This window comes from Hypanus sabinus, chromosome 3, assembly GCF_030144855.1.
Source record: "Hypanus sabinus isolate sHypSab1 chromosome 3, sHypSab1.hap1, whole genome shotgun sequence".
In the NCBI taxonomy this organism is placed as follows: Eukaryota; Metazoa; Chordata; class Chondrichthyes; order Myliobatiformes; family Dasyatidae; genus Hypanus; species Hypanus sabinus.
The window spans coordinates 49,605,801-49,619,557 of NC_082708.1; the positions used below are offsets into that span (position 1 = coordinate 49,605,801).

Here is a 13,757-nt window from a genome sequence, read left to right on the forward strand (position 1 = left end):
TGATTGTTTAAATGGAATACTCAGTATCAACAAGAAGTATAATTGTTTATATGCTACTGGCATAGGTAGATTGTGTCTGTCAATTATTGTATCAAAAGCATACCACTTACAGATTACTTCGTAGAACAGTGATTTATTCAGAAAACATACAAGATTAAGCAAGCAAGATTAAATAAACAACTGCAGGCAGCTATTGGTAATGATCTTGGGAAGAAAAGCTAAATAACACTAATAGCTACAAATCTATTACAAAACATTGCAATTTTCAATTTTAAGAAAATATTATGAAGCAACTTAATATGTTTGAGCCTATTTTCATTTTGGCAAGTACTGCAAATCATGCTGACCTACCGTTTTCTTTCTGGAAGACTGTTTTGATTTTTGGAACTTTACTGAAGTCAACACGTTTGTACTCTTCATCTTCACTGATCACAAGATCCGGTTTACCTGAATCAACATCAGATGGTTTCATGTGAGGGTTCAATATGCCATTCTTATTTATATTATGCAAAGATAAGCATATTTTCACTACCAACAATGTATTAGTTCAAAGTCTGTACACCCCCAAGCAAAAATAGATAATTGTCTAGAAGCTAACATACATCACATGGAAGAGTGCCTTAATCACTTGCATGTGTAATGCATTTAATCAGTGATACATATTTAATTCAGGGAAAGAGATTTGCAATAGTTTTATTAGTACTATTTATGAAGCACTCCTTTCTACCCAACATCATGAAAAGCCTAACAAGAATTCACTATTTGGTATAGCAAAGGGGCTGATAAGAGAGACAAGTAAAAGTTTGGGAAATATGGGCAGCAGTGACAATAAGTAGACTTTATAATAGAGATAAGAATAAAAAAAAACAAGTTAACAGTTAAAAATCTATAGACAACAGAAGTTAGGAAGACAAAATAAGCAACAACGTAGTGAACAACCAAAGGAAATAATTTAAAATAGTCCACAGGAGACTCATTTTGCTGAAAAGAAACTGTGCAAATCACATCATGAAGTCCCATGGATGAATACAGCACAGAAATTGGCCACTTGGACTAGCCAATCCATACTGACATTTATGCTCCACTTTAAGTTTCCTCCCATCTTTCCTCATCTAAATCCATCAGCAAAATGCTCTTCCCTTCCTCATATTCTTTTCCCTCTTTTCTTTCACTGTATCCGTACTATCTCTTCTCACTGCTGCTACCAGGAAGAAGGAACAAGAGCCTTGGGGCTCACAATACCAGGTTCACAAACAGTTACCACCCCTCAACAGAGGGATAACATCACTCAACTTCACTTGCCCCATCACTGAACTGTTCCTACAACCTGCGGACTCACTTCCAAGGACTTTTCTTCTCATGTTATTGATATTTATTGCTTGCTTGCTTATTTATTTGTTTGTTTGTTTGTTAGCATTTGTTTTTTTCTCTTTTGTATTTGCTAAGTTCATTGTCTTTTGCATCTTGGTTATTCATCTTGTTGGGTGTGATCTTTCATTAGTTCTATTATGGTTCTTGGATTTACTGAGTATACATGCAAGCAAACAAATCTCAGGGTTTTATATGGTGATAAATGTACTTTAACAAGTTTACATTGAACTTTGAACCTGTGAAAGTTTCACCCTAAGTAGATTACTTCAGAATACTTTGCCAATTTCTTGTTGACCAACTAACCAGCCATTTAAAAGGCATAAACCACAGCACTAGGATTAAATTAATGTGGAAATATTCTCTATAACCACTAACAAAACACAAATTTCTCTACTACATAACCCTTCACAAGAGGTAAACCTGTTTAATATTTCCTAATAACTTCATATTTCTGCTATCATCCTACTAAATCCTATCTGCATTTTCTATAATGTTTCTATATATAACATGATGACTATGGTTGTATGCAACACACTAAATTTCACTGCAGTTTAGCAATACATCCCAACTTTATAATTCTATCCCTCTCACAACAAACCGTAACAGCACATTGCAGCAGTGCTTCAAAATGGTTTAGGTCACTGCACCAAGCTGCAAACAGAACTTCATCTCCATCCAGATGCAAATCCAGTCTTCTGTCCCAAGAGAATGATACCATAAGCAGTCTTACCAATCACTGAGAAAATCACCCACAACAAACTGGTTTGATCAAAGCTATCAACTACTCGCATTGGGCTGCTCCAATAGTTATCATCAAGAAAGCTAACGAACAGTGAGGTTGTGTGCAGACTCCTCAATGCTGCTCTGGAGACACACCAGTACCAGCAGATCTCTTTGCCACACTGAATAGTGGTCTTCACTTTGCGAAGTTGGACTTGGCTGAAGCCTACCTCCAGGTAGAAGTGGTGAAAAATTCTCACCATTACAAAGCATCAGGGGTTGTTTTCCTTCCTCCATCTGCCTTTCGGGCTAAAGGCAGCTCCTTCAATTTTCCGTAAGCTTATAGTCACCATGCTGGGTGTATTGATGGTGCTGCCACTTACATCGATTACATCATTGTGATGGGCACAGATCAGACAGAGCTATGCCAATGTCTGTTGAAAAAACTGGAATGCGACTTTGGGCAGAAAAATGGACACAAAGACCTGATGCCTTTCAAGTACCTGCTGTTCATCGCAGATGGTACAATCATTGCCCGGATCCCAAAATCACTGTTTACCATCAGATGTCAGCAGCTTACAATCATTTCTGAGCATGATCAGTTATTATTCAGCATTTTGATCAGATGAAGAATATTCTCTCACATGACCCTTTTCTTGAAGCATTTCAACCCAGCTGCCAATCATTATTGCAATTGATGCATCCAACTACGGGGTGGGAGCTGTTGGAGCCCATATCTTCCCTGATGGTTCCAAAAAAGCTGTCATGCATGCAGCTAGGCCACTGACCACAAGAGAAAGGAACTATAAACAAATCAGCAAGACTTGGGACTCATCTTTGCTGTGAAAAAAAATTCCACAAGATGTTTTATTATCGACTCTTCCTCTACTTACTAATCACAAGCCACTATTGTGCATCTTTTGGTCTAAGAAAATCATTCTGGTGTATATAGTGCATTTATATGGTGCATTTGGTGTCTACAAATGCAGACAACAATGTTATCAACCTATGATTTTGAAACCAAGTACACACGAGTTTGGTCAAGCAGATGCCCTCTCCAGACTTATGAATCAGCAGGTTATTAAAAACAAAAACGCAACAGTGGCTGTGATTTCAGTTGGCTACACAGTCCACTGGGTTGTACTGATCCTGCTAAAAGTCTTCTGGTCATGATCAACAAGAGCAGGAACAACTGCACGTTCTCTCCTTCACTGTACTTCCAGATACCTCACTGACAGACGGCCACTCGAAGTTGAGGAAGATGTCATACTTTTCTACTAACGTCAAACATTGCTCTCAACTGTGGACTCCTGCCTAATATTTGATTACACTAGGGGTTCCCAACTTTTTTGTAATGCCATGGACCCCTAACATTAACTGAGAGGTCCATGTACCCTGGGTTGAGAACCCCTGGGTTACACAAAAGCTTTGACCAAAAGTACTGAAGTAATTCCACTGTAGTCACACAGGCATCAAGGGAATGAAAGCCCTGGCAGACATTTTGTATACTGGATGGGCATAGATGAAGATATCACAAGCAGTGCACTCAGTGCTCTATGGCAGCAAAGAATCCAAAGCTGATCTACAACCATGTCCTCAGGCTTCCAGATCTTGACGTATGTATCGAGCTCCTTCTGACTGCCCACCTATTCCAAATGGCCAGAGGTATAACCCATGAAGTCAACAATGACAGAGGTTGCTGAAGATTTTCAACTGCTTTGGGATGCCAGAAATGCTTGTTTCTGACAACAGATCTTAATTCAGGACACAGCAGTTTGCTGCATTCTGCCAGAAAAGCAGAGTTATCCACATCTGCTCACCACCCCCATATCATTCATAGTCTCAAAGTCTAAGAGCCAAGGAAAGAGGTTAGTGGATACCTTCAAACAATTGTATCCTAGATCAAGAGGGGAAGGCCAAGGCTCTGAACACATCTCTGGTGACATATCAAATTACACCACATCCAGGACTCAAGGGGAAGCCTCCAGCTGTAGTGCTGTCGGGGAGAAAACTGCGCAAAGTGTTGGATGTAATGCTGCCAATATCATCCCACATCTGAGACAGCAGATGGTCAGGTGCACAAAAAATAGCCACACAGGCCTTGTGGACATCCCCAGCATTGCCATAACAACCAGCTGCAGCCACGTGCTTCATCGGGCAGATAATCAAACACAGAGCTGGACCCTCATCTCCTCCTGGAAAGGTACCATTTACTCCAACCAAACCATCAGTGCCAGCACAGCCACAGGCAACATTGCTATATAGATATCACAGTAGTATATATATATATATAACAGGGTTGTTGTAAAGGCAGGAGGTGTAGCTAGTGTTCTGTTGTAAGTGATACACATTTCCTATCAGTAGAATGGTTGCTCAAAAGAAAAACCTTAAGTGGTTCAACTAGTATGAAATTTTGGAGATGAATCCTCCCAAGAAAACTTCCACCTCAAAGATATGGAACTCATCTCATTAACCCATAAACCATTCAGTAGCATTAGTGAATGCTAATTTGTGAATTACTAACAAATTAAATCAAGCTTCTATTTTAAAGCAAAGGAATTAATTAAACAATTAAAGGAACAATTAAAGGAATAGAGATTACAGAACATAATAAAACATGGAATTAGAATTCGGTGCTGTCCACCTCATAATTGATAACAGTAAAAAAAATCTTAATATGCATGACATCCATACATTTCAAAACGCAAGTACACTGAGGGGAAAAAGCAATAACAGAATGCAGAATATAATGCTACGGTTGCAGAGAAACGCAGTACAGGTAGTTAGTAAGCTGCAAGCACTGTGATGATATAGACTGAAGTCTCAATGTACCTCATATGGTTACTAAAAAATCAATATCTTTTTTTTTCATTTTTTTTTATTAGTTTTTCAAAACATTTTACAAATTAAAAACCCCAAATCCCAATGAGGAACATTAAAACAGTGCAAAATTAAGCATACAATAACAATATACTACAAAGGAAGAGAATTTAGCAAAAAAAAAGCACCTGAATTAAAGACAAGCTTAGTGTCCTCCCCAAGCCCCACAACACAAGAAAAAACAACAGCAACTCCAGACCAACCACAACACAATATAGAGAGTATAAGTCAGGACAGCCAAACTCCCAGACTGTGAATACACTCAGCAACAGAGGGTAATAATGCCTTCTACCAGAAAAAAAAAGCTGAAAGCAAGGGACTGAAAAGAAAAAAAACCCTAGTCAAGAGGAAGGTTATGAAAGTACTCGATAAAAGGTCCCCAGACCTTATGGAACTTTAGATCCGAATTGAGAACTGAATAATGAATTTTTTTGAGGTCCAAACAGGCCATGATGTCGTTAAGCCATTGAGCATGAGTGGGCGGGGCAGCATCTCTCCATCTGAGGAGGATCAAGCGTCTAGCCAGGAGAGAGGCAAAGGATAATATTCGGCATTTGGTCGGACCCAGACATAAATCTGTCTCGCCCCAAAAACCGAACAGAGCAATTAAGGGGTTTGGTTCTAGGTGCTGATTCAGAATACACGATAACGTAGTGAAGACATCTTTCCAGAATTTCTCCAAGCTAGGACAGAACCAGTACATATGGATGAGAGAGGCCACGCCCCTCTCGCATTTATCACAGAGCGGACTAACGCTAGGGTAGAATCGAGATAGTTTAGACTTGGACAAATGGGCTCTATGAACAATCTTAAACTGTAAACTGCGAGCACAAAGAGAGGTTGAGTTAACCGATTTGAGAACTGAATCCCAGCTCTCCTCAGATAAGGAGATAGTTAAATCCTGCTCCCAGGCCATTTTGATTTTATCCATGGGGGCCCGTCATAAGGCTGCTAGTTTATCTCGGATGATTGATATTAAGCCTTTACTTAGTGGATTCATTGAAAGAAATAGGTCCATAGCATTTTTCGCAGGCATTTCAGGAAAGTTAGGAATTAAAGGAGCAATTAAGTGTCGGATTTGGAGATATCTGAAAAAATGAGCATTGGGCAGATTGAACTTAACAGAGAGCTGCTGAAAAGAAGCGAAGCAATTATCAATAAAAAGATCTTCAAAATGTCTAATGCCCTTCCTATACCAAACCTGGAATGCTGAATCGTATGTAGTAGGTAAAAAAAGGTGATTATGAGCAATAGGGCTGGAAACGGAAAACCCCTGGAAACCATAGCACTTCCTGATCAGAGCCCATATACGCAAAGTGTGTCTAACAAGAGGATTAGCTATTGATCTGGGCAGACTACTAGGAAGTGCAGAGCCAAGAAGTGCAGAGATAGATAATTCTTTAGTGGAGCTCAGCTCCATCGCCACCCAGTTAGGGCACTCGGGTTGGCCATGGAAGAAAGACCAGAAGGTAGCACAACGTATATTAGCTGCCCAATAATATAAACGAAAGTTAGGTAAAGCCATGCCACCCTCTTTTTTAGATTTTTGGAGATGGATTTTATTAATTCTAGAGCGCTTATTCTGCCACAGATATGACAAAATAATAGAGTCTAAGGAATCAAAAAAAGATTTAGGAATAAAAATTGGGATAGATTGAAATAGGTATGTAAAGGGGGTTTCTTTTTGTTTTCTTTGGTACTGTTGGGAAAGGGTTTCTTTGTTTGTTAAAGCAAGAATGTTTCTTTGTTGCGAGAGAGTGCTGGAAGCTTGTTTGTTACAATTTACTGATAACGAGAATGGTATTCCTTTGTAAACCAAATGGGGATTAATGTTCTTTCTTCTGAGTCTGTAAGCTTTGGTTGACGGGCTTTTGGGCAGATCGGCACGAGGGGGTCGAGAGAGAGGACGCAATGCTGTAAGTTGGGCGAGGATCGGACCCCAAGTGGGGGTCCGAGGCCGGGAGGTACTCCGAGGAGGGGGGGATGAAGCTAGATGTGCTTGGTTGACCACTCGGAGGGTCCTCAGCTGCGAGTCGAGGAGTTCGGAGGGGATCGAATGGCGGCCAGAAGACTTCAGAAATTGAGCTCCAACGGTTGTGCACGAAGTGCTTTGGACTTTGATAAGTTTGGCGCCTTTTCTTTATTTTTTTTCTCTTCATATATACTGTATCGTTATTAATCACTTAGTTATAGTAACCTTTATAAATTGTACTCATTTAATCGCATATGGTGTACTGTCTGTTTTTGGGCGAGGCAGGGACATCACACAGCATCCACACCAGCTGATTACCCAGTTTGGCGGGGCCGAAGGCTGCTCCCCCTAGACAAGAACGAGCTGAGCGAGCCTGAGGTGACCCGGGGGTTACAGGTATAAAAATTTGGGGAGAACATACATTTTAACAACATTAATACGACCTACCAAAGACATAGATAGAGGTGACCATTGTACCAGACCCTGTTTTATAGCATATGAAAGATTGGCAAAGTTTTCACGAAAGAGATCTTTAAACTTCCTTGTGACTCTAATTCCAAGATAAGTAAATTGATTATGGACTACTTTAAAAGGGAGATCATGAAATGTTAGTTCTTTTGCTTCTTTATTAATTGGGAGAAGTTCACTCTTATGTAAATTAAGTTTATAGCCAGAGATCTGGCTAAACTGGTCAAGAAGTGAAAACATTAGAGGTAAGGATGCAGACGGATTTGAGAGAAAGAGTAATAAGTCATCAGCATAGAGAGAAACTTTATGCTCAACACCCCCTCTCCAAATCCCAGTCAATTCAGGGCAGTTTCAAAATGCTATCGCCAGAGGTTGCATAGCCAAATCAAGGAGAAAGGGACTTAAGGGGCATACCTGGCGGGTGCCACGTTTGAGATTAAATACTTGGGATTTCTGAAAATTGGTTAAAACAGAAGCAGTAGGACACAGGTACAGCAATTGGATCCAAGAGATGAAACTTTGGCCAAGGTCAAATTTTTCTAAAACTGCAAAAAGGTAGTTCCACTCTATATGATCAAATGCTTTCTCCGCATCGAGGGAAATAACACATACAGGAATCCCAGAAAAATCAAAATCTACATGAATGCTTAAAATTAAGAGTAAGATAGCCAACAGCGATGTGGATTCAGTTAAAAACAATCTGTTATAGCTAAGCTGCATAGGGAATTGAGATAGAAATCTGGGTAGGCAGAATACATGGAAGATCAGAAATGAGAGGAAGTGGGAATTTTCAACAGGAAAGAGACACATAAATGAATGAAGAGAAAACATAAAATTTACTTTATAAGATAATACAACAATGGCAGCATTAGAAAAAAACTTTACTTTACCTCTCTGAGGAACACTGACTGGAACCACTTCTTTTGCCATGAGTTTTGAATCCCAAGATGCCTTGCTTCTAGTATAGGAACTAACTGCATAAGCGTCTTGTTCTTCGCGTGATATCTTATACTTACTTGCAGTATTCTCGGCACAGTTTCCCTGAATCAAATTAGAATTCAATAAATTATATTTTAATACACCACAACTCCAATCAGTTGGATATACAACATATTCACAACTGTCTATTTTACTCAACAGCCAAAGCCATTACTTACATTCAGCATGATCCATTTCCAATACTATTTGCTATAACAGATATTCTTCTATTTCTTTCTACCCTATGCTTCCTCTCATCAGAACCATAGAAGGGGCCAACTGATATTTAAAACATTGTTTAGATTTTTTCCTTATACATTAGCAAAATGTTCAACTTCAAATATTTATTCAATTTGAAAGTTGCAATTGCATTTCACTAATGTATTCAAAATAATTCCTGCATAGAAAGTGCTTTCTCATCCATTGTTAATTATTGGACTTAATTTTCTGGGGTGGGTTCAGCTAGGCAATTACTATGTAAATTCACAATTTGATGTCAATCTTGGTCAAGGGTAGGACACTGTTTCAAAGAGCCCTTGGTGGAGCAGCACAATTTGATTTGCAATTTAAGACACTTCTTTAGAATAAGACGCAGTTTATAAACAAGCTCTAGGTCAATAGTTTCAAACAAATGAAGGATTCTGTTTCATTTTTAATGTGTCAATGGTTATATTATTTGAACACAGATTGTACTTCAGGAATGAGCCCCTTTGGCCCATCTTTTCAGTGTTGACCACACTGTCAATCTAAACTAATCCCATCTGCCTGCACATGGTCCAAGTCCCTCTATTCCCTGCTAGTTCATCTGTCTAAATGCCTCTTAAACATCATTATCCACACCTCCCCTGGCAGTACTCCCAAGCACCTACCACTCCTGTGTGAAAATAAATTTGTCTTGCACATCTCCTTTAAATTTTCCCCGTCTTGCCTTAAAGTGCTCTCCAGTATTTGACATGTCCACCTTCGGGCAAAAAACACCAACTATTTATTGTATACAAGGCCCCTCATAACTTATAAACCTCTATCAGGTCTAATTCCTTACTCCAGCTACTTCTTTATTACAATCCCCTAGAAAAATGTCTTTAGTTGAAATCTGGAAGGCATTATCTAGCAGTTGGAAATACATGTAGTTATGTCATACAAAGAATACACATAGCCTGACATCGCTTTTAATGTGCAGACACTGCTCAATAAAAAGGAAAATTACGGTAAGCAAAACTGTTTCCTCAGTCAAGTTTTCCATTTCAAATAGATCAAGATTAAATTTTAGAAAAATATTAAACATCCGTTACAGTCAGAAGTACGATGGAATACCCTCCCTTTGCAGGTGTAACAACTCTCAAGAAGCTCCACAGTATCCAGGACACAGCATCTCTCTTCATTGTCATCCCAATGACCATTCTAGCCACAACTCTCACAATCACAGCACTGTTATCTACTTGCTGAATCAAATCACTGATTTGAAAATCATTTGCACTTCTCAAATCATTGCCGTCTACCACAAAAGGGAACAAACAGAACGAACACGAGAACACCCCCGCCAAGTCAAGTACCACTCTGATTTAGAAATATATCATTGCTGCTTCATCAACTGTAGATCTAAATCCTGGAACGTCCTAATGAATAGTATTGTGAGAGTAGAGCATCTTCACCAAGCATACTGTTACAGCTGTGTAAAATAATTCACCATCAAATTCTGACAGGCATCTTGCAAAAATCAATGGAAACAATCCAAAACAAATGAACTGGTTTACAGGAAGAGTAATACTTGCCATATGAATTTTGTTATAGACATCTGTTAATCCATCCTTTACAATTAGGTCCTCCAACTTTACGCCTCCATAAACTGGTGCTTCTCTACTCATTATATATGGTACATTAGACATGCTCTCCATACCACCAGCAACCATTACATCCTAAATTTTAGGGAAAAAGGCATATATTACTTAAAGTACAAATCTTGAACAGTTGATGAATAAATAAAGGTGTACTTCACTTTCCTTTGAACATAACGCTTTAAAATGCTTCCCATTGAACTTTCATTTACATTACAACTTTTGCAAACCATGTTAGAAGAGATCATAATTGGAAAATAGATATGTTAACAGGAATTGCACACTACACAAATTACATTTCATATCAAGAAGAAATCCAAACAAAAAACATCTTCACGTACACAGTAAGCAGAAATTACCTGATGTCCACACATAAGACTTTGCGCTGCCAGCATGATTGATTTCATTCCAGATGCACAGACTTTGTTGACAGTTGTTGCAGGTGTGGAAACCGGTAAGCCTAAATCAAAGGAACAAGAATATAATTAGGGAGTGGGTCATACAACTCAAGGATAAAGGAGGGAAAAAATGGTTGGAGGTGGAGGATATGGACGAGGTCATAAATGAGTATTTTGCATCAGTATTTATCAAGGGCATGGAGGATAGGAAGATTAGTGTAGAGTGTGTGCATTTTAAAATAAAGAAATAGGTAGCATAGGGTCTCTTAAAGAACATTAAGGTGGGTAAGTTGCCAGGGTCTGATAGGATAATCTTAGGTTACCGAGAGGCAAGAGATGAGATTGCTGGGGCCTTGACCAATAGTTTGATCTGCACTTCACCCACAGAAAAGTTCCTGTGTATTTGTTCCACTATTCAAGAACAGAAACAGATAATCCTGGGAACTATAGACCAGAGAGTCATTGCAGTGGATTCTTCGGGATAGGATTTATGAGCATTTGGAAAACCATGTCCTAATTAGGGGCAGTCAACGTGGTTTTGTGTGGAGAAAGTCATGACTTACTACCTTGATTGAATTTTTTGAGGAGTTGACGGAAGCAATTAATTAAGGAGGGCAAGGATTTTACTAACGTGTTTGACAAGATCCCTCTTAGGAGGCTCATCTAGAAAATAAAGATACATGGAATGCACAGTGAATTGGTTATTTAGATGCAGAATAGGATTGCTCATAAAAGACAAAGGTAGTGACTGATGGGACATTCTGGCTGGTATCTGTAGGGATCTGTACTGGGACATCTGCTATTTGTGATACATAAAGCAACTTGGATGAAAACATAGATGGATGGGTTAATAAATTTGCAGATGATACAGAGATTGGTATTGTGGACAGCATAGAAGATGGAGAAAGGATTCAGCAGGATGTATATCAGTTTCAGATATCAACAGAGAAATGGTAGATGGAGTTAACCTAGCCAAATGCAAAATGTTGCACTTTAGGAGATCAAATGTAAGGAGGCAGTACAGTGTTAAATAAGCAGAAGGACCTTGGGGTCCCAAGTCCATAGCTCCCTGAAAGTGGTAGGGTGGTAACGAAGGCACCTTTATAGTTCAGCATTACAAAATTATGATACTGTGGCGACCCACTTCCCAGTGCACTCAAACCGGCTCACAAAGTGGCACGTGCTGGCACTGAGGCAGGGCCCAAAGAGGGCGCAAAAGCCTGCTTCACCAGCAAGGGGAAAAGCCCTTGCGCGGGACAGGACTGTGAATAAGCGCCCCCTACAGCATTCCCGCCCAGAGAGGGTGGGATCTGGAAGGCTTTAAAACGAGGCCACGAAGTTTGAATAAACCTCTTTTGCAACTGCAGCTCACCGACGCCGTGTCGTTATTTTAGCGCTGCGTGTAGCACACCGCTACAATCAGTGACCCCGACGGTCCAAACGATATTTGGACCGGAGATGAACGACGCCGCATCTGTTCATGCAGTTTCATTAAAACTGCCAAGCTTCTGGACGCTGCGACCTCACCTATGGTTCCAGCAAGCAGAAGCCCAATTCCACATTCAGCAGATAATCTCGGATGCCACACGTTACTACTACGTGGTGAGCTCCCTCGACCAGGACACAGCGGCCCAGGTTGAGGAGTTTATACAGTCTCCCCCAGCGGACGGCAAATACACAGACTTCAAAACCCTGCTCATAAGGACTTTCGGACTCTCATGGTGCGAGCGAGCTGCCCGCTTACTGCACCTGGATGGTTTGGGGGACAGGCCACCGTCGGCTTTGATGAACGAGATGCCGTCCCTGGCCAGAGGTCACAAGCCCTGCCTCGTGTTTGAGCAGGCATTCCTGGAGCAGCTGCCCGAGGACATATGCCTACTGCTGTCTGACGCAGATTTCAGCAGCCCCCGGAAGGTTGCAGCCCGGGCAGACGTGCTGTGGAAAGCCAAGAAGGAGAGTGGGGCATCCGTCGCCCAGATCACCAGGCCACGCTCCCAGCAGCAAACCAGACCAGGGCCGGCCGCAGAGCCCACTAACCCCAGAGGCAGGGGTGAGGAGACCAACGAACAATGGTGCTTCTACCACCAGCGGTGGGGCGCAGAAACCCACCACTGTAGCCCGCCCTGCAAGTTCCCAGGAAATGCCATGGCCAGCCGCCCCGGATGGCTACGGTGGCTGGCCATTGGGATAGCCTCCTGTATGTCTGGGACAAGCAGTCAGGACGCTGCTTTTTGGTCGACACCGGAGCCGAGATCAGCATCTTACCTCCGACGAGTTATGACACCCGCAACAGGGCACCGGGTTCCACCCTGAGGGCCGCGAATGGCAGCACAGTAAGGACCTAAGGCACCCATACGGTGTGGCTACAGTTCGGCTCCAGCCGGTTCACGTGGGACTTCACACTGGCCGCTGTAGCCCAACCGCTCCTGGGAGCGGATATTTTGCGAGCTCACAGCCTACTGGTCGACCTGCCCAGGAAGAGACTGGTCCACGCCGAGACCTTTCAGACGTTCTCCCTGGGTGAAGCCCAGTTGCCGGCCCCACACCTCGACTCCATCACGCTATCTGACAATGACTTCACCAGAGTCCTGGCGGATTTCCCATCGGTTCTGGCACCACAGTTCACAGCAGCCATGCCCAGACACGGCGTACAGCATCACATCCCGACCCAGGGACCACCCCTCCACGCCCATGCTCGAAGGCTTTCCCCGGACAAGCTCCAACTGGCGAAGGAGTTCAAGAGGATGGAGGAATTGGGGATCATACAGCAGTCTGACAGCCCGTGGGCCTCTCCCCTGCACGCGGTGCCCAAAGCAACAGGGGGCTGGAAACCATGCAGCGACTACCACAGACTGAACGAGGCTATAACACCGGACCGCTACCCTGTGCCGCACATTCAGGACTTTGCAGCAAACCTGCACGGCACACGGATCTTCTCCAAGGTAGACCTCGTCCGAGGGTACCATCAAATCCCGATGCATCCGGACGATGTCCCCAAAATGGCACTCATCACCCCTTTTGGCCTTTTCAAGTTCCTCCGCATGCCATTCGGCCTAAAGAATGACGCAGACATTTCAGCGGTTGATGGACGTGGTGGGACGCGACCTGGACTGTGAATACACACCCACTACAGCA

At 41.9% G+C, this 13,757-nt stretch overlaps 1 protein-coding gene across 1 annotated transcript in view; it reads right to left on the bottom strand.

Moving 5' to 3' along the window:
* The window catches only part of acat1 (acetyl-CoA acetyltransferase 1), a 31,789-nt gene that overhangs the window by 6,758 nt on the left and 11,274 nt on the right, over nt 1–13,757 (bottom strand). The window contains exons 5-8 of the mRNA XM_059964278.1: nt 10,584–10,684; nt 10,162–10,305; nt 8,302–8,452; nt 352–447 (exon numbers count right to left, since the gene is read on the bottom strand). Of these exons, the coding sequence (XP_059820261.1) occupies nt 352–447; nt 8,302–8,452; nt 10,162–10,305; nt 10,584–10,684 (492 nt within the window). The remainder of the gene's footprint in view (nt 1–351; nt 448–8,301; nt 8,453–10,161; nt 10,306–10,583; nt 10,685–13,757) is intronic.